Source organism: Emydura macquarii, unplaced genomic scaffold (assembly GCF_026122565.2).
Source record: "Emydura macquarii macquarii isolate MOO-44397 ecotype Brisbane River unplaced genomic scaffold, CSIRO-AGI_Emac_v2 contig_2531, whole genome shotgun sequence".
Taxonomy (NCBI): domain Eukaryota; kingdom Metazoa; phylum Chordata; order Testudines; family Chelidae; genus Emydura; species Emydura macquarii.
In genome coordinates this window covers 2344988-2367118 of record NW_027132668.1, presented here as the reverse complement: position 1 = coordinate 2367118, position 22131 = coordinate 2344988, and the positions used below count along the sequence as shown (strand labels likewise).

The 22131-nt window shown below is 39.9% G+C and overlaps 1 protein-coding gene across 1 annotated transcript; it reads left to right on the top strand.

The window, feature by feature from the left end:
* Positions 1–9133: 9133 nt before the first annotated feature.
* On the top strand, positions 9134–21605 carry MFSD9 (major facilitator superfamily domain containing 9). Its single transcript, XM_067563586.1, has 6 exons — positions 9134–9374; positions 13566–13653; positions 14697–14740; positions 16033–16162; positions 17578–17787; positions 18355–21605. The coding sequence occupies exons 1-6, from the start codon at positions 9273–9275 to the stop codon at positions 19140–19142; spliced, it is 1362 nt and encodes a 453-aa protein (XP_067419687.1). The 5' UTR covers positions 9134–9272; the 3' UTR covers positions 19143–21605.
* Positions 21606–22131: the final 526 nt, after the last annotated feature.

Genomic DNA, 22131 nt, shown 5'->3' with positions numbered 1-22131 from the left:
TATTGCAGTTGGTGCATCAACAAAAGTGGAAGGGAGATGAAGTTGCAGTGCCCTTGTCATTTCCACCTGGGCTGGATTACAGTACATAGTAACAGCAAGTACTTCCAATGCGTAAATTTCACAGTGAACCCTTCTCCTGTCATTAGCAGGAAAGAAACACACAAAACCCCAATCTGAATGAAAACTTTTATTGTAAATTCAGTTTGCTTTAAAAGGGAATATTTTAGAGTCAGCTTCAGTTAAATATGCAGGATTAAGACTTCAAGTGCTTTACTTATTTACTTAGATGTATACATAATATTGAAAAAGCACTTATCCAAAGCATTCTGCTCCCTATACACATTAAAATTGCAATATAAAGAAAGCAGTCTCCAAAACCAGGAAGAGAATGAAACCACTGCAGCCACAGGTCCCTGCCCTGATGATAAATGTTAGCCCTTCTAAAAAGAAGATTTGCCACATGTTCCATTGACCTTCAGGGCATCATGAGGGAATGGATTCCTAAGTTCCAAACAACTCACAGAAAAAGCCCTACCAGCACCCCTCTCTTTTTCTATCAAGTAAGCATTCCCAAAAAATATATAGTATAACATGATTACGTGGAACATTCCCATGAAGGGGTGCTGATATGGCACGGTGACATATCCTCCAGTCAGGCCAAACTCCATTGATTTCCCATCCTGGGAGCAAGTGAAGTCAATGGAGCTATGACCCCAGCAGAAAATCAGTCCCAAAGAACCCTTTTATTTTGGATAAGCTAGTTATGCCGCTGCAGGCACACTGCTGTCAGCAATCTTTCTGGATCCTACACAGGCATGTTTGGGGAAAGAAAGTGAAAGATACACCCTGGGCCACCCAACATCAAACCCATTAGAAAAAGCCAGAACTGCGTGCTAAATGTTTTTTCAATGTCCGGATAAAATTTTATACAACTAGTATATCTAACCAATGCCATATTCGCAGATTGTTAGAAGACATATTTACTGCAAATCTGATACATATTTATTAAATTAGTATAATGCAAAATGTAAGTGTGACATTCTTTTACTACAATGGTCCTTTTACAGTGGACAACTTAGACACATGAAATGCATTTTTCAATCAAACAGATTCTTTGCCAGCATTTCCTTTTCTTTAGCCTCCCCGATACTATTTACTTTGTCACACTACAAAGAGATGTGCAGAGAATGTGGTTCAATTACAAAAGGAAGTAAAGCATCTTTTATTAATGGATTAGTTGTGGATTAGAATGGTGCGTTCTACTAACAGAACCATGGAAAGGGTCATGAAACGATTATTTGAAATCAAAGTTATCTTATTATCTTGGGAACTAATTTACAAATCGTTTATGCCCAAACTCAACAAATCTTCATCTTGTTGCCACTGGAGTCAATAGGGAGGAGGAGGGTTGCCATTGACTACAATGGAACTAAAAATCACACAAGTCCCTGCTATAAGTAAAACTTTCCAACATTGTCTTAATACAAATAATACAATATATCTTTTTTTTTTATTCCAGAATGAATAAATGTGGTGTAATATAATCTAATATGATGCAAAGTTTTATTTAATAACTTGACACAATATATCAAAGTCAACTGACTTGGAATTCATTTTGATTTGCTGTACATCATAACCACCTTCATTAAAGAACATTATTTCACAATATTATGGAATATAAATTTATTCCCAATTTTATTAATTTATCCTATCAAAATTATCAGTTGGACAACATTGGTGCCTCTATTGAGAGGGTGAAAAAGCCTGAATTTGATCTTCTTTATGATATTACTCTAAGTGAAAATAATAATAATACTTATATAGTTGCTTTCCTCCATAAATCTCAAAGCACTTTACAAAGATGAATAAGCAGAACTATTCCTATTTACAAACTGGGGAAAGTGCAGTTACTTTCCAAAGATACCAAGTGAGTTAACGCCAGAGCAAGAAATAGAACTCTGGTTTCCTGACCCCAATTTTATACCAAAACCATTGGACTACAGATTGTGAAAGTAATAAAACGCTTAGTTTAATTCTTGTTATATATGCCTGTACAAGTGAGACTTGTAGCAGAAAGGAGGAAAGATATCTAATGTTCTGATCCTGCAAGCACTTTTGCATGTGAGTAACTTCACTCATGAGTTGTTCTGTTGAACTCAATTGACAGCTAAATCATTCACTAGGCAGTTCAAGTGTTTATTTTTAAAATACTGTACATGTTGTGTTTTTGGTTCTTAAGTTTGGAATGTTCATTCTGAGAGGTTCTAATTTAATTATTCTTTTTTTTTTTTTTAAATTTATGGCATGTTTTCTGGCAGTCATATCTTCCAAATACTCTAACATCTTCGGCATTATGCCTTTCTAGACTGGGAATGAACCACAAGCCAAATTAAAACTTGTTATATCCTAATGAAAATTCATGTTGTCCACTACTTGAACACTCATGAAAAATCTCATAGCAACATTAATTGTATTAAACCCTGAAGTTCATCATTAGAATGTAAAAATCAATTAAGGCAAAGAAAGGAGTGCCAGTCTTACCAAAATAAAACAATCATTCTTTTGAATTTTACTGTAAAGTCAATCCCTGATTCATAATATCTAATACCCATAAGTGTCTGTAGTAAGATTAGGATTTAAAAAACAAGTTACTGGGCCAAATTCATCTCTGCTATAAAAAACTCCACTGAGTCAAATAAATTTATTCTAGGAATCAATTTCTCCCATTATGCCTAATTTATTAACTGACTTTGTTGCTTCTTAGTGTGGTAGACAATAGTGAAGGACCTAATGCAAAGGATGAATTCAGATATCTCATTTAACAAAACTGACAAGATTTTACGATGCAATCTTTTTTGAACAGGCTTATCACTGACTCCTAACTATGAATGTTTCTATCTATTTATGTATTTATACGGCTCTGCTGTAAGTGCAACACCTGAACACCTCCCAAGAATTTAAAATAGAAATAACAATTGCAGTCTGTCTCTTATTTTCCTTCTCAGTCCCTAGGAGAAATAGCTTGATTAGTTTATAAGAGAGGAGGGGCTGTTTGTTCGCTTGTTTGTGTTTTGTGTGTATGTTTAGATTTGGCAAGCAGCTCCTTATCTGTGCTGGCAGATACATTCATGATCTAAAAACAACATTTTATACTAGCTTGTGTCTCAGTATATACCAATAAACTATTATAGCAGTTGCTGAGAAAGTCGCTCCTACAGTTGAATCCTCCAAGTACCTCATAGCCCATTAACTGCTAAAGAAAGACATTTTAAAATAGCTTTGTAAGTTCTTGCTTATTCATACAGAAACTAGTCCACAACCATCCTCAGTTGGATTATATGTTCATCATATTCAGAATATTGGTCATGCACGCTGGGTGAAAACCACCTGGCCCAGGGACCTCTTAATTTCTATGGAGTTAGGCCATAAATACTCAAAACACGGCTTAAGCAGTGCAAGTGGTTCAATCTTCAGCCATGCTGAGCTCATGATTGGTGCAGCCAGTGAAGAAATAAAGGTTGCCCAGAAGTTCTTTCTTCTTCTTCAATCCTGGGCACAGAACCAGCCTCCTATACAAACTAAAGCTGCTTTAACATGCATCAATTAGAATGATCCCCTAGGGATCATGCCACCAAGAGGAGATCACACTTTGGCCTTGCCCCCTCTCACATCCCCTCTCCACTCCAATCGGAATTCTGGGGAAATCCTCAACTGCCTCTTTGCAGTAGCTTTAAGGTCACTTTGCACTATCTGGAAGCACGAAGTGACCTTTGTAGGACTCAGGATCCTGCCCTACATGTTTATTTGAGATAGATATTATATATTGGATTAATATGTAGTGTAAGCGCTGTTCCCTGCTGATGTCACTGTGGGCACTAACTATCTGAGAGAAGGGCAGGATTAGTGACAAATTTTCCAGTATGAATCCATGTTATAGTTATATGCAAGGCAGATGTTAACAGAATGTGTCTGAGAAGTGACGACATTAAAACTCCTGTGACAGAAATGGAGCTGCTCTGTAATAATTTATTATTACCGTATGCTGACCTCACTACTGGATGCTATTGAATGAATGAAAGAATGAATGAACAGGACTATAGCAGTTTCAAAAGGGTCTGTCTCTCTCAAAAGGGTGGGGGCAATTTGTTTGGGGTAACCAGATTAAGACACAGTCACCTGTTGGGAAATCTGCCTAGGCTACCATGAGGAAAGAGTAATACCTTAGACTGTAGACATATAGACTGCTATTTTAAAATCCTTTATAGCTAAATGTTTTGTTCCTACAGTTAATACAAACAATATGCTGTCTGCTCACTATATACCACTTGCCACAGACGCCCAGAAGAAAGAACCACAGGTGTCTCAATGCAGTCAGAGCTACTTGGTAAGTGTAGTTGATACACAGTACTGTAGCCTGAAGCCCAGTCTAGGGTGGGAGAATTGTGGAATTCCATCCCAAGATAGGCAGAGGTACAAGACCTGACACCTGAGGTGTGCTCATAGAGTCCAGAAAAGTGCAGCTAACCCTGTAATCATGACAACTCTGTCCTAAGAGGTCCTTGAGATGGTGCATGAAAGTCTGAAAAGTGATACAATCTATTTGCCTTCCTGAAGGATTATATTCTGTTCAAATAAACGTTTAATAGTTAGTGGGTGTCAACAAAAATGACGTCGGCTATGCAGTTCAGATTTGTGGCTCGGACAAAGAGGGTTTATGGTTGTTCTTCAGTCTCAGAGGTAACATAAAATTTATCTAAGATCTGTAGCAAGCAAGAGAACAGGCCATGTTCTCTGAAATACCTTAAGATCTGGAAATCTTAACGACCTAATTGAAATGTAGTTGGCGAAGTAGGGCCTGCAACAGCTCGTACTCAAACTGTTGAAATATTGTTGATATCATGTTGTACCAATCGCTTCGACCCAAGCTGCTCTCTCAAAGGTACTTTTAGGCTACCTTTTCATGTTATTTTTGCTCATCCAGCAACTCTGCCCTAGAAAAAGTGGCCATAGCGCTCTAATTTTGTTTTAGGGCAAGCACGTCCTTTGGTCTTGCTGGGACTGTAGCACCATTCAAGTCTTAACCATATGCTTGGGTCTGTAGATTTTCCTGGTTGTCCTGACAAAGATGCCTAAATACCATCTTCTGATGTGATATGTAGTCAGCAGGATCCCCAGAGATCCAAATATAAAATGCACAGATTCAAGGTGTGTAGTTTAAAAAATATAGTTTTAACACAAACAAAAAATAAATATGAGACAAAAGTCAGGCACAAACAACCACTTGGTTCTGTAATTGGGCCTTGATCCCTTCAGTGTCGGCAGCCTAGCAAATTAAGTTTCTTCTGCTATGATTGGTCTTTAAACCTAGGGAAGATTCTCATCATGCTATGCTCCTAAAAGGCACTCAGTCTTTCCCTGAAGGCACCATTCCTCCCTAATGCAGAACTACGGAAGAACAGATGTTGGATAATATTTTTGATAGAAAAAGAAAAGGAGAGGATAAAGGTGACTGCTGTACTCAACTCTAGTTATCAGGGAAAACACTAGAAAGGGAGAGAAAGCTGATCTGGGCTATATCCTTGACATAATTTCTTCCCTTAACCAGATTTTTTTTAAAACCCTTCTAAGTCACTCTGTCACACTCACCAAAGTATATAGCTTTGAGGTTGCAGACACTAAAAAGACTAATTTCCACATCTCAGATCTGTAGATCTTTTAGAAGAGATTACTCTTCAGATGCCATTAGCATTATCAGCAGTTTTAAAATTCCATATCATTTACAGTGCCTCAAAATTTTCTGGACCAGTGGATTATAAGCTTTTCTTCTGGGTTCAATTTGTATATGAAAAGTTGAAATGACTGCTAAATGCACCCTAATGATCTGAAGTTTTAAACCAGAATGAAATAAGTAAGTCATTCTTAGATTTGCTAAGTTTGATGATAAATGGTACATTTGGGGATCTTGATCTTGCCTATTTGTAATGATGAAATCCAAGAATATGTTCCATTTACTGCAATAAATTGCATTTGTTGTCTTAGATCTGTCTCACAGAATGATTTTAAGAACTTTATTTGAAAATGTATAAGGTTTAAAATGTTGTCTCTCTTGCTGAAGTATGAACAGAATATGTTCTCAAAACTTTGTTAAATTTTAGAAGGTCACTGTGATAGGGGGCTCAGAGGGCTTGGCTGTGGTTAGCGCAACTGACTTCTGGCCCTTTGCATCTGTCAGAGCAGTAGAGGCACCTGTTCCTGACCTTACCCTGGAAATCTTCAACTTTCCACCCATATCTGGGCCTCAGCCTTTAAGGGGGCATTGTAGGGGGATCCAGGCCCTCCATTTCCACCCAGCCCAACACCCTGTGGGGAACAATACCAGTATGGTCCTCCCTGCAGCCAGTCTAGGTTCGCTTCCCTAGAAGATATAATTTAAGTTATCGAGCCCACAGATAATGACCCAATGAATGTAGGGGGACATATTCTATAAGAGAGGCTATGGCTAGCAAGGTGATGGTAATAGGTGCTTGGACAGATTGTATTGTGAAAGATTCCTATAGGTCCAGAGGATTCTTTAAACACAGTTATAGTACAAGCCTAATGTGGAGTCTAATTCTTCTAAGACACTATGGCAAACTTTGAAGCATTGTCAAAGACTTTAATATTTTAAAATAGGTTAAGTTTTATAAAGAGTTCCAGAGGGGTAGCCGTGTTAGTCTGTATACAGCAAAGACAACGAGAGTTCTGTGGCACTTTAAAGACTAACAAATTTAATATTTGTAGACATAAGCTTTCGAGAGACTTAGATCTCTTCTTCAGATGCAGTAATACAGAAAATAGGTAACACAGAGTTGGTATCTTATAGGTATCCAGGTGCATTGAGAACAATGGGGGAGGTGGAGTCCGGTACTTAAGACCTAATGACGACCATTGAGTAGGAGGTGAGAATGGGTGAGCAAAGTAATTTATCTTCCGTAGTGAGATAGCCATTCCAAGTCTCTGTTTAAACCCAGTTTGAATGTGTCAAGTTTGCAGATCATTTCTAATTCAGCAGTTTCTCTTTGAAGTCTGTTTTTGGAGTTTTTTTGGAGAAGTACAGCAACTTTCAGGTCAGAGACAGAATGCCCTGGGGAATTAAAGTGTTCTCCCACTGGTTTATGGATGTTATTATTTTTTATGTCTGATTTGTGTCCATTTATCCTTGTGCGTAGTGATAGTCCAGTTTGGCCAATGTACATGGCAGAGGGGCATTGCTGGCACATGATGGCATATATAACATTAGTGGATATGCAGGTGAATGAGCCCCTTATGGTGTGATTGATGTGGTTAGGACCAGTGATGATGTCATTAGAGACGATGTGTGGGCAGAGCTGACAACGGGGTTTGTTGCAGGGATAAGTCCCTGGGTGGGATTTTTTGTAGGGTGTATGGTTGCTGGTGAGTATTTGCTTCAGGTTGCGGGGCTGTCTGTAAGCCAGGATAGGTCTGCCGCCCACTGCCTGAGCGAGAGATGGATCATCTGCTAGGATAGGTTGTAGATCTTTAATGATGTGTTGGAGAGATTTTAGCTGGGGACTGTAGGTGATGGCCAGTGGGGTTCTGTTGTTTTCTTTGTTGGGTCTGTCCTGTAGTAGGTGACTTCTGGGTACTGGTCTGGCTCTGTCAATTTGTTTCTTTACTTCTCCAGGTGGGTATTGTAGTTTTAGGAATGTTTCATAGAGATCCTGTAGGTGTTTGTCTCTGTCTAAGGGATCAGAGCAAATCCAGTTGTATCTTAAGGCTTGGCTGTAGACAATGGATCGTGTAATGTGTCCAGGGTGGAAGCTGGAGGCATGAAGATATGCATTGTGGTCAGTTGGTTTTCGTTATAGGGTGGTATTAATGTGCCCATCCTTTATTTTTATTGTAGTGTCCAAGAAGTGGATTTCTTGTGTGGATTGGTCCAGGCTAAGGTTGATAGTGAGATGGAAATTATTAAAATCCCGGTGGAAATCTTCGAGGGACTCTTTCCCGTGGGTCTAGATGATGAAAATGTCATCAATGTAAGCATAGGTAAAGAAGAGGTGTTAAGGGACAAGTTTTGAGGAAGCGTTGTTCGAGGTCAGCCATAAAAATGTTGGCATACTGTGGGGCCATGCGGGTGCCCATAGCTGTGCCACTGACTTGGAGGTATAGATTGGTTCCAAATCTGAAGTAGTTGTGGGTCAGGACAAAGTCACAAAGTTCAGCTGTGAGGTGTGACATATGATCATCTGGGAGAGTGTTTTTGATGGCTTGGAGTCCATCTTTATGTGGAATGTTAGTATAGTAGTAGTATAGTTCTACATCCATAATGGCTAGGATGGTATTTTCTGAGAGACCACTGATGGGTTGTAGTTTTCTCAGGAAGTCAGTGGTATCACGAAGATAGCTAGGAGTGCTGGTGGCATAGGGCCTGAGGAGAGAGTCCATGTAGCTTGATAGACCTGTGGTGAGAGTGCCAATGCCTAAGATGATGGGGCGTCCAGGATTCCCAGGTTTGTGGATCTTGGGTAGTAGATAGAATAACCCTGGTCGGGGCTCTCTCCTCAGGCCCTTTACAAACTAGCTGTACCGTGGCGTGCTCTAGCCAGGACCTCTTCTGCCCTTTCTTTTTTCCAACACAGCCCTTACGCCAGAGCTTTTACACCGGAGAGCAGAGAACCCCACACCCCATGACAGAGTTATTCTGCAGTGGCCATCCGCACAGCCCCGGCCTATGTGTTTGGCCTGGGTGCAAAAGTAGGACTGTCGCAAGCAGCACACGCAGGCATCCTTTCATCTGGCGTAACGGGCGCCGTCTCCGTGTTGGCCACTGCGGGAAGGCACTGCCAGCAGCGGTCCCCTCCGGCGACGGGTATCACACCAACCTCCTGCTAAATGCATTTTTTTGGGGTCTCAAAGCCGCAGCTCCTGGAGTCCCGTTATGTGGTGGCAATCCCAGCACGGGCCGGGCTGCTGGGAGGGGATGGAGAAAAGCAGGAGAAGATGATCCTTAAAGGCTCCAAGGCGGATCAACCCCTCTCCCACTGACCCCTCCTGCACAACCGCGGTTCGCTAACAAGCCACTGGGCGCCCGGGGGTCCCCCGGCTCAGGCAGACGCTTGCTCCAGCTCCAGCCCCCGCCTCGCCCCGGGCGCCGCCCCCCTAGGCCTCAGCCCTCCCCTGGGCCGAGACCAGCGGCGGCCTGGCCCGGCCGGCCCCGCACGGCGCATGCTCGTCCCGGCCGCGGCGGGGCCTGGCTCTGGCTGCGGAGAATGGGGGCCTCGGAGCCGCCGCCAGCCTCAGGGCCGGGGTCGGCGGCTCCTCCTCCTCGGCGCGGCCGCTTCGTGCGGTGCCTCTACCTGGTGGCCTTCCTGGTGAGTTGCGGGGCCGCAGGAGACAGCCCCCGGCCTGGCCCCGGGCTCGGCCCTTCCCCTTCCGGCCCGGGGAGCTCAGCGAGAGCCGAGGCCGGCGGGGAGGCTGCCCGGAGAGCCGGGGCTTGTTCTGGGCAGGGTGACCAGAGATGTCCCGACCTTATAGGAACCGGCCCGATATTCGGGGCTTTATATATATATATATATATATATATATATGGGCGCCTATTACAGCCCCCCACTCCCACCCACACCCTGCCCCAATTTTTCACACCAGCTCTGGGGCAAAAGTGTCCGCCCTGTAGGGGAATCGGGAGGCCCCGGGTGGTATCTCTGCCCCTTGTCTCCACTGGGAAACTCAACAAAAAATTGAGACACGATCCTCAGCTGAATTGTCAAAACACCCCCCGGCAGATCATCTCTGCTGCTATACATCTCCCCCTACCTACAAGCAACTATATCACCTTGAACGGGTGTGATCAAGGTCTAAAATACCATCTGTCCTCTCCTATAAACGACCCCAGGTTTGATAGCTGCCTTTTTATAGCCTGTCTGGACTACCCCTCACTTCTCCTCTCTTTGTATTTAATGTCACTGTCCTGGTTGAAGCTTCCCGGGGCCTGGACAATAGCAGCAGCTGCCTAGCCAAAGTGCCCTGAGATTCCTGAGGGAGTCCTAAGGGACTGAGAAATTCCCCCAAAAGCCTGAGGTTAGGGATGGGCAAAGACCATCTCTTTTTCCCCTCTGTTCTGTTCGCTACTCACTGCAGGGGAGCCCACATCCATGGCACTACTGAAAACCCTGAGATTTTTGGAGGCAATTCTGAGGGTGTAAGAGATTTCCCCAATATTTGAGACTTTGGTGAAAAGTTGCACTCCAGCAGGTATACCCTTATCTTTGCTGCTGTCCGTCATTCCCTATCAAAGAAGATAACCACCCATTTAGTATTTTAAGGCCTGTCATTTATTTAGTGCTTAATGCCCTATAGGGTAACCGGATGTCCCAATTTTATAGGGACAGTCCTGATACTCGGGGCTTTGTTTTATATAGGCGCCTATTACCTGCCACCCCCATCCTGATTTTTTACACTTGCTATCTGGTCACCTTAATGCCCTATGACCCATGTCCATTGAGGACTTAGATTTTATTTGAGTGATTCTTAGTATGTTTTTAATAACCATATAAAGGATCATGCACTGTTATACAACAATCATGCATTTGTATATCTCGAATAAAACACTGTGGGATAGTTTCTCTTAAAAATAAGCTTGCTTCCCCCCCCCCCCCATTTTAACAATTATAGGTGGTCTGCCTAGTCTCAAATCATGTCTTCATCCTCACAAAGTGAACTAAAGAAACATCATTGATTTACAAAATAATATTTTTAAAATAACTTTTTGGATGTATTTTTTAAAATTGATTGTATGTACATTCTAGTAAATAAGCTCAGTGATAATACCAAATTTTAGTTTAAAAAAAAAAAAGTATAATTTAATCTGTGTTTTTTACTTTTAATTCAGTTTGGATAAAGGAAATAGTCTAGTCATTTTCACCTTCAAGTTAGCATGCTAATACTGCATTTACTTTCAAACAAAAACTTGTGTTCATTGGAATTTTACTGAAGACAATTTGTTAGACATTTCTGTTGAACTAAATCATGTGAAATCTTGCTTTCACAGAGCCTAAATCAACTGAGCAGCCCTTTTTAAGGGAGTGAGTGGTTTGTTCTTTGGACTCAGAAGGGGATCTGCATTCAGGAACTCTTCGGTTCTCATATAGGCTCTGTCACTGACTTGCTGTGTGCCCTTGGATGAGTCTCTTAAATTCGCTGGATATGATTCTGCTCTGGCTGTAGAACTTCCAGCCCTGTCCTATTCCCAAATCTTCCCCTGCATGTAGCCATACAGTAAGCCATGTTGAGCTGAGTATCCTGGAGAGGGAGTGCACACACCAAATCCTGTCCAGCCCCTTGTAAAGTGGTGGTACAATGGTTTCATGCAAAGAGAACTATCTGCATACACAGGAGAGACATAAGGATTTGCACTGTTAATAAATTAAAGCACTGTTTATATTCTCTATTAACATAGGCAGTCCAGCCATTCACATTTGGGACTTGGAGTTCTTTCAATTCAGCTAACCAGTTTGATAGTTTAACTGAACCAGTTTGATAGTTTCAGAAATAAGCATCTAAGGTTGTTAAAATGAGGGGAAAATGCTTTTGTATGTATATGTATTACTGCAAGTTGCTTTTGTTTAAACTAGCCAAAGAGAACTGACTTTTTTTCTTTTTCATATTTTTATATTGTTTTCAACCATTTCCCCCCTTGATATATCTGTCTCGTTTTTGCTCTTTTTCTTTTGTTTGTGCTTCCTCTTTGGCTCAATCTTTTTCCTTACAAGTCCGAAAAAGTGATAGGCACTCGTGCTCCATAGAGCTTGTCTGTTTTGCTTTAACTAGATGACACTTACCTTTATATTTGCGGTGTTTCATAAACTTTCTTATACTCACTATAGATAATAATTAGAACCCTTCAAATGAGGTAAATTTACTCTGCCATAGCAAGCAATTGGCACGTTTCTTAGAGTGACTGCTGTATATAGCAGTTGAAAGATGTCACTGAGCTGTTGACTGCTCCATAAGCTTCCTATAGCCAATAAAACAGAGTTTAGAATAACATACATGTCTCTCATTAAAATAAGAAACAATTACTGTTCTGCACTGACCTGCAAATGCTAACAATAATTACTGGGTTTAAAGATTGTGTTACTTAAGGAGTACCAAGGAACAGTTATGGGTATTATTAGACTTATGCTAATACATATTTAATACTTGTGTTTGTGTATGTATATATAAAAATTATCCTTCGTGACTGCTTAATGAGGTATTGGAAGCATTTGACTGAGTGGTATTTATAATGACATCTCTATTCTAGTTTTGGACGGACTATTATGAACTTCTAGTTTAGTCCAACTGCAGTAGTCCCTGATAAAAGGTGTTACTACTTCAATAGTCCCCTGTAGCACAGTTCCACTCTGATGTAGAAGTTGCATGCAAGCAGCATTGTATAGTAGAGAATTAGCAGGTCAATGTGGTAAGTTAACAAAAGATACAAATCTGAAAGGACTGGGCAGGAGATCCTTGTACAGTATGGGAGTTGAGAACCCCCATGTGCTGTCTTACCTTCTTCTTATGCTACTGAGGAAATCTCTGCTTCCTTTATGCTTTGCCTTGCATTGCCTCTGCGGTATATCCAATATAACTTTTCACATTATTTTTCTTGCATTACAATTGCATCTTGTTACAGGAATGGACTGATCTAACTTTTTTGGACATGTCTTGAAAACTTTTCTTCCCATTGTAGACGGTGTTTTTCAACTGATAGGCCACACTGTACATGCATTTTCCAAAGTGTTTTAAATTTGTTTTCAGAACTTAATTATTTTTACAGAGAGAATATTTGTTCTTATTTGCATGATACAACAGACTATTTATATTGTTGAATTTAAAATGCTAGTAGTACAAACCTATTATATAGAAAATTCAGAATAATTATTCAACTTTAGATATATGTATATTAAACATTAATTTTTTCTTAACTAGGTGTTCTGAAGGAGTGTAGCTCTGCTTTTTTCATGGTTTTAGAACCATTTAGTAAGTTTCTTAATGTTAGATAAGATAAGTAGTTCCTTCCATAAAAAACTGTAGTTTTGACTAGTATGTTCACAGTTGCAAGGATCATGCAACACAACGCATTCTCTGTCTTGCAAAACTTTTAATTTAATGTAGACCAGGTCTGTAATGCAAACTTTTTTGCCAGCAGAACTACGTTGGTCAGGGGTGTGATGAAGTGTCATTTGTGATCAGCATAGCTGTGCCTTCTAGAACGCCTAGTGTCACTGCAGTTATGCCAACAAAACTGAGCTTTTACTAGTACAGCTTTTTCATTCAGCACAGCTGGAATAAGCTATACCAGCAAGAAGCCGCATCCATGCTAGAAGCACTTGATCAGTATAGTATGCTGGTGTAGCTGTATGGGCAGAGCCTTTCAAGTGTAGACCTGACCCTAGATTGTTATTCAATTAAAAATACAACTGCTTTTTAAAAATACAGAATCATTTATTCCTAAAACTTGACTTTCTGTATCTATGTAAAAATGCTCAATTACTGAAACTCCATTCTCCCTATTCTTTCAGGACTTCTTTGGTGTGAGCATGATTGTGCCTCTGTTAAGCCTTCATATCAAGTCTCTAGGAGCAAGTCCAACTGTTGCAGGAGTAGTAGGTGAGTACAGCATGCGTACTGATTACCCACTGTTTGAAGTACTGGACATGATGTAGAAGTCAGATATGTAACATCTTCAATAGCCACACAATGGAAAACAGTGGCAGGCTCCAAGCAAAACAGACATTTTTCTGTAGCTGATTCTTCCACCTTGTACTCATGATTCTGCCACTATTAACTCATTGAATTCCGTCATAGCTGTCTTCAGAAGCTGCTATACAGTGGGTTCCAAACGATGACCTTTTTGGATTCTGTAGCTTCCTCTGCTCCACTGAAGTGATTCTGCAGTGCTGGCTTACAACACAAATACAGGTCTAGCGTGCAGTTTAGAAATAGTAATGATGATATAAATGTCATCTTACATCCATATTTTTAATACCCTGCCTTTTCAATTTGCATAGAATTTAGCTCCATCTGAAGTTAATCCCAGTTCTGAGTTTGATTGACAGAAATGTTGCTTCTGCAGTAACTTTAGTGAATAGTAGATTATCACCTCTACATTCTGCATTGACTTAAGCGTTCAAATAGGCAGGGATCTGGGGTGTCCTTTGTCAATAAAACAGACTAACAAATATTGTGCTGTTGGCTCCATGCTAGAATTGTTGTTTTCTTTCTGTTCCTTCTCTCCTACTGGCAATTGCTGCTTGGTTCTTACCCTTCATTTTGAAGGGTAGGGTTTGGAATTTCTTCCAGGGCAGCTGCTACAATGCCCTGTCATAATGTTTGGTGTAGGATGTCAACTGTCGCAATTTCAGTTATTTCCCCTGGCAAAGCAGCCTACTTCTACTTCCACACTTCTGGGTTGAATAGTGTTGCAATTTTAAGATACCCAGAGAAAGAGGAACATTCGTCCATCAAAGTGATGAAACTTCTGTTGCCATACTTCATGCTGGACTCCGGCCTGTCTTTGCTCTATTACTTCTCCCCATTCTTCTAATGAATTATTCTGTTGATTTCCCCACTTTGCAGAACCACTTTTAAACCAGTTCCATAAGTCTGTCATGATTAATTCTCAGTGTCTTTTTGCACTATTTTTATTTTAGGGTCTTTTTACGGTTTACTGCAGCTCTTTTCCAGCACACTTGTGGTAAGTTTTGAATACTGGATCTTAAAAATATATTGGTGTTTCTATTAACTTGATGGGAAAATGTATTACATTAATGGTAATATTTTGGGCAATGTGAAACTATACATTTGCTAGTGTTCACACAAGCCCTTGAGGTTGCGGGAAGTGTTCTTACTCTGGTATTTTTTTCAGTTTCAGTTATAGAACTAATCAAATCCTTCAGATTACTAATACACAAGATGAAATTTTTAGCTGAAAACAAAATCTCTGTTTAGATTTGAAAATAGTAGTTTAATCAGTTAAATATTACTCTGTGTGTGTGCCAGTCATGCAACATTCTGTTTAATGTTGTTGCTATTAGAGCAGTAGTCTGCATACAAGTTATAATCTCATGGAACAGATCTCTGAAATCATGTTATCTGTGTCTTCCATTCTCTGGTTAATGTGGAGTCTGGTGTAATTTGCCAGATGGCCTTAATTCATTCAGTGTCTCTGTAAGTTTATTTTTTCCCTCCATAGGTTACACATTTCTCCCCTTCTTTCCCAAAACTACTGTGCACAAGGACACAACCCCCAGACCATAGTTCAGGAATGCATACTGTACCTGCCAACCCTTCAAATCTGTGCTCTGGAGCCAGTACTCCTACGTTTATCCACCCATTTGGCACACAGTCACCTTTTTCTCTCTGTTGCAGCTTCCCTGAACTTCGTGTAAGGCTCCTACCCTCTCCTGCTTAAAGACCTTCTTCTTCCATGCTGCATGTAGTGAATCAAGATGACTTTTATTGTATATCAGTTACCTACTAGTTTTCCCCTTCCCATGTGTCTGCCCTAAGCCTGATAGCTCCCTCAAGCAGGGACTGCCCTCTCTGAGTGTTTGGCAGGCATCTAGCACATAGTAGTTGCTATCGTAAATAAATAATAATGGTCAGTGTTGGTGTAATGGTATTTTCATTAGACAGTTGCCAATGATATTTCACTAAATTTGTGATGGGTTTACATAAAAACAAGCTGAGACACTAAATTAAATGAAGCTTGGCTTTCATACCTTATCTAGTAAAAGTAATTCATGATGCAAGCAGGTGCTTCTCCCATTGACTTCAGGGTTGAATTTAGTCCGTCATGTCCAGCCTCTGGCAACTAGGACACAGTACTATTATGAATGTTATCTAATCTGTTGATGAATGTTTCCACTCATAGTCCCTCAGGAGCCTCTCTTTTGAGAAGAGAAGTAATCGATTTAATTCAGATGTGCATATTGCTTACAGTGGGTAGTTCAATGCTATAAAAGCACTCATTTATTGTCTTACCAGGGCTGCTGGAGTGATGTGATAGGAAGACAGTATTCCCTGCTTGCATGTATCCTCTTCAGTGCACTGGGTTATTTGCTGCTTGGCATGTCCACCAATGTGGTTTTATTTGCCATTGCTAGGATCCCTGTAGGTGAGTAAATGACTTGGTACTTGGGTTTATATTTAGTCCAACATTAGTTTGAGCATTATTGCTGGGGAAATCATGGTATTTAGATATGGGGACAAGATGGACAGCAGTTTTGAACAGTTTTACCAATTTTTATCATCACAAGTGCAATGGGTTCTTTGGCACCTACCAAACCCAGCTTTGAAAAGACCTCTAAATTGATCTTTTTATTGAATTTTTTATTGAATTTTTCATTAGGTTTTTGGTTTTTTTTGGGGGGGGGGAATTATGAGAAATGTGACTAGTGATTTTTTCAGTGCCTTTATTTCTTGAGGGGGGTGGCAGGGAAGGGGTGAACAACTTATGAGACACTTTCGTGCAGGGATCGATTTTTCAGAGGGTGGGTGCTTAGCACTTCCTGAAAATCACGCCACTTTAATGTTTCTCAAGTTGAGCACCCAAAATCACTAGTAACTTCTAAAAATGTTAGTCTGTGTGCACAACATAACGTCATATATATAGAGAGAGAGATATATAAAACAGTACATTGTCATCATACTGAAAATATATTTCCAGATAGGATATCCTCTAAAAGCTTGGCTCACTACTTACTGGAATGTGTATGTTGTGTAAAAGCATATTTGTCTGTACCACTAAAGCTAAGTTTCCATCAACGTATCTGTATTATTAAACTCTGATAATAGATGTTTAAAGTTCTGACTATCTAGCCTCATTCCAAAGAAAACTTTTGTTTTCTTGGTATAGGAGGCAGGGGTTGGTTTTTTTAATGTTAAAGGAACGTCATTGATTTGTTTGATAAATCATTAACATTTTAACTACCTCTTTAGGGTTTTTGTAATGCTCCTATATTGCCAGTGGTTGTGCACTGTGGTGTAGTGTTATCCTTTTGTGAGGAAGGAGCAGACAAGGATATTTCATTGTGCACAGGTGGCATCTTTAGAATGCCCAAATTCATACTAATTACTACTTCTTGCTACCTACCAACACCTACTATCTCTTTGACAATCTGGAATTGTACTGCGCCAATTGCAAGTGTCTGTAGCCAGCCCTATCATTCTTTCCCTAGCACTGACCAAAGATGCTGTGTCTCCGGCAGTTGCCTCACCTTTACTGAGATCCACCTGTCAAAGCTGCTGTTTCTATCCTATTTGAGCTGTTCTGCTCACTTGCCACAGATCTTAGTTTAACATGATTCCTAGGTCCCAACCCAAGGGAATGGTCACTGTCAAACTCATCACATGCCAGTTCACCATCCCCACGATGCAACCTCTGTAGCTGCTGTGGCATTGGATGATTTGTAGCTTATGGAATTTTCAGGCAAATATTTATACACAATCTTATAAATAACTTCACAGGCTAAATAAATATGATACACTTTCCTGAATGAGTAATGTATTTTTTTTTACGTTAACCTGCAGGTATTTTCAAACATACTCTCTCCATTTCTAAAGCTCTTCTTTCTGACTTGGTTTCTGAGAAAGAGCGCCCTCTCGTAATAGGACACTTCAATGCAGCCTCCAGTGTTGGTTTCATTCTGGGTCCTGTGGTTGGTGGCTACCTTACAGAGCTAGAGAGTGGTTTTTATCTGACATCCTTCATCTGTTCTTCCATCTTCATTCTGAATGCTGGTAAGTTGTATGTAGTATTTTGCACTTCAGGCTGTCTCAAGCGATATGTGTTCTTGCTGTTTGTAGTAGTTTGAATTTTACTGTAATCCCCTTCTATTTTGTGCATTCAAACTGCTCTTTGAATGTGCACCTCTTCTGACTTTGGAAATAGTTCATTTCCCTCTTTATGTATTTTTACATCCAGATACAAGAGAGGGAATGTTGTTTTTGTTTCGAGGGCTAGAGAATGAGAGTCTGAATCCTGGGTTCACTTCTCAGATCTGCGATGTATATTCTGCATGAGCCAGTTGCTTAACCTTTCTCTTTCTGATTATAACCCCATTTTAAATATAGGGAAACCAATAGTAACTTCATGGGTTATGTTATGCTTAATTTTTGTCAACTGTTTTGTGATTATTTTAAGATGAAATGTTGCCAACAAAGTGCAAAATACTTTCATTTATGTCTTTGATTTCTACAGTTAGAGACGTCATTAAAACATAACAGTAACTTACTTGTTTGTGTTGAGCATGGGGTAAAGAGCATAGCTATCTACAATTAACCACTTGCATTGCATTACCTATATAGGCCTTGTCTGGATGTTACCATGGAGTGAGGAACACACAGACAGTAATGAAAATGAACAGACCACCAGTAACAGCAAAGTGACAGCAAAGGCAAGCTATGACCTGCAGGTTAAATCACTAGCTAATGGCGCAATGAAATATGATACTCCTCTCCGGTCCCTATGGATCCAAATTGTGTCGGTGCTGAAGAGGATTAAAGGCATTGCATGCTCTGATCTGTGGGATATATTTTTAATACGGTTACTAATGTCTGTAGCTGTAATGCTGTATTATAGCAATTTTGTTCTGGCAATTGAAGAGAGATTTGGGGTGAAACCTAAGCTCACAGGGTACCTTATAAGCTACAGTAGCATCCTTGGAGCACTTGGTGGTTTTCTACTTGGACCAATAACAAGATTCTATCAACATAATACTTACGCACTTTTATTGCATTCCACGCTTCTCACCTGTGTGTTGATAATGCTATATTCCACAGCCCTCAGCATATGGACAGTCATTTTATCGTCAACGTTCTTAGCGTTTTCAACCACCATAGGACGCACTTGCATCACTGACCTTGAGTTGACCCTGGGTGGGAAGCAGGCCAGTGGTACGCTCATAGGAGTTGGTCAGTCTGTGACATCTGTGGGACGAATAATTGCTCCTCTTCTCTCAGGAATTGCACAGGAGTTCAGTCCCTGTGGCCCGCCAAGTCTTGGTGTGGGACTGGCGTTGGTGGCTGGTCTGATAATGCTTATGAACACCTCACGATATTGCAGTGGTAGACATACTAAATTAAAAAGCAAATAGCTGCTTATTTTGGACAGGCTGGTGCATCGTCAATGAAATGGGAAATAATTAAAATACTAAAGAATGGTGAGCACTAAAGAAGCCTGTATTGTAGCAACAGGATATATCAAAAAAAGGAATGGTCCGAGTTCAAGGGGAGACCAGCCTGACTGAGCCCTCAGATTCATACAGATTTGTCTGCTACAGGATCATAAATCAAGACAGGAAAGCTCAGGGCTGTAGTGCAGAGAGAAATTCTTTTTCAGAGGTACAGGTATTATGTGAAACCTTTTGTACAATGAGTTGTATTTTCTTTGTGCTAATAAGGCTGAAATCCCTTCAAAAGAAAATGATTCTGACTCTGAATATATAAATGTCTGCTGAATAATCCAGTTTGCAGCTCCACATTGAAGCATGACAATTAAACTGATAGGCTCTCTGATTGAGAGAGACACAAGTGATTTTTTTTTTAATTTAAACAAGTAAAATTTGGTATCTGCATTTATCAGTCTGAGAAACTAAAACTGCCCTGGATAAACCATTGGTCTCCTGTGACAATGGCTTATTGATAAATCAGAGATTCCATATATAATTTGTGAAGTACACTCTGCCTAGAAGTTTTCGCATGCAGCATAATTAGCTACTCCCCGTTGGCTGTCTGACATTCTGCTTTCACTTCTCTGCATTTCTAGTAAATAGAGCTGTATATGCTCTAGTGCATATGTTTCTTTTACATATAATATATAAAGTATTTTAAAAGAAAATGCCATCATGCAAAGTAAGGGTGATTGAAGATGAGATACTGTAAATTAAAATGAAATTAGCACTAGTGGTAGCTGCACTATTGAACACCTCCATCTGGCAACCTTCTGTGATAAGTGAATATTTTAAAGACCCCCCAGAACTGCCTGTGCAATTTGGTTCCACATTCATTTTAAGAATAACCACTCCTTCCTAGTTCTTTAGATGGTTGTTTAAAACACATTTTGGAAAATTTTGTGTTTGTTTGTTCCATGTAGGGCTAATCCATTATTTTTCATCTCTGGAGACATTGGTTTAAATGCCATTTTAGGTAACAAGGGAAAATGTGTTTGTTTGGCGGCTTAGTCTTTTTTCTGCATCCATTTTAGCAGGTCAAAGCTAATGGAGGTTGATGCAGGTAAAGTTTGAAGTGCATTGACAGGCTTATGAGGCTGGTTTCCATAGCACTGGCCCACACTATACCAGGTTCAAGTCAGTGTTACAAGTCCATCACTTTTATGAGCATTAAATTTGATCCACATTTTTTTAAAAAGTTTGTTCTTATAGTGCCTTTTATTTGAAAGTTTCATAGCACTTCCCATTTAATTATATGATGTAGTATATAAAGCCGCTCTACAGATGTTTTTTAAATTGAAATTTAGTATATATTATGTGCACATGCATCTTTAAGTGTTACTTCATAGCCGTCACAGATGTGTTTTGTAATTTTGTTTTTAAATCAACTTTTTCTTCCTCCTTCAGTCAAGAGTCTTCTCTTACAGAATGCCTGTTCCTATTTGAAATCACTGGCCAAACCCCATTGATCTCAGTGAGAGCACAATAGGAACACATACAAATATTTAAATTACTTTAAATTTTATAGGCAGACACAGTGCTTTCACACAGGTATTCTTGAGTTCTGTTTGAGAGTTAAGCTTCGTGCAGACCTGGGATAAAATTTTCCTAAGTGTCTTAGACACTTAGGAGCCTGAATCCTATTGACTTTCAATTGACACTTCAGCGCCTAAGTCACTTTTGAAAATTTTACCCTGGTGACCACTTAGGCGGGAGCTTCAAAATATTCCCTCACTAATTCTCTTGCCCTATTTCCTCCTCTCGGGTAAATAAAAAAGATCTTCCCCAGAACAGGGACCTTTGCTTTGCTGCTGTCACTTGAAGCGAAGTGAAAATAAAACATAGTGGACTGGTATTTGGTATAAAGAATTTCACAGGCTTGGTGATATTCTTACCCAACAACCAACAGATAGATAGATAATGACTTTTATCTTTCTAGCTTGAGACACTGATAACAAAAGTGTCTTTTTTTTGGCACTATGAAATTAGCTTACACCATATTCAGCAATTGTTTGCACCACACTCATAAGGGTGATAGGACTCAAATCTTCACTTCTTATGTTTAGGCACAAGCTGAAATACTTTGTGCTCTCCACAACCAAATATTTTTTGCTTTAATGTATGATTGATTTTTGTTTTCTAAGATGTACTATATTTTTCTTATTGTCTGAATGTGTATTACGGAAAATTAATATTTGGAGTGAGAAGCTCGTGGAATATGTGATCTCAGGGACATACTGTAGCTGATGCAATTGGACAAAATGGCTTTTATTTATAGTAAAAAGTGATTTTTGAAGTACTTTAGGAATGATTCTTCTCTGTAGTATGTTACAAAAATTGCACTAATTTTTTTTTTAAGTAATAAATTGAAACGACATTGCATTTTTATTAATGTTTCAGTAATGGTCTTCTGTTAACTTTATACGTTATTCCTTGTGTAATGCATTTCAGAATACAGGTGGCCAAGTCAATGGAATTGGATGGGATGCACATCCAATGCAGTATTTGGTTTCCTTGATTGCCTTCTCTGTTCTTTGGTCTTCCTCTGCCTGCTTGACTTCTCAGGTCCATTTGAACTCTTGCTTCCTGATCAGCTAGGCACCCATTCAGGACATGATTTAAGCATCATTTAAGCATCATTTAAGCATCATTTAAACTTGAAACGCATATGTAAGTCCCACTGCCTTCTGCATGTACTTAAAGTTAAACGTGATTAAATGCTTTCCTGAGTTGAGCCTAAAAGCAGAAGGAATTGGGGAATGGGGCTGGGAAGGCAGTTCAGATGCATACGGTAGCTGAAAGTAGGGCAAGAGGGTTCTCCATTTATTTGGAATGGCTAGTAATACCCTCTTGTTCTCTTATACCTGTAATCCCCAGATATGAGTGTAATGTCTCCAGCCCTGTCAGCCAGTTT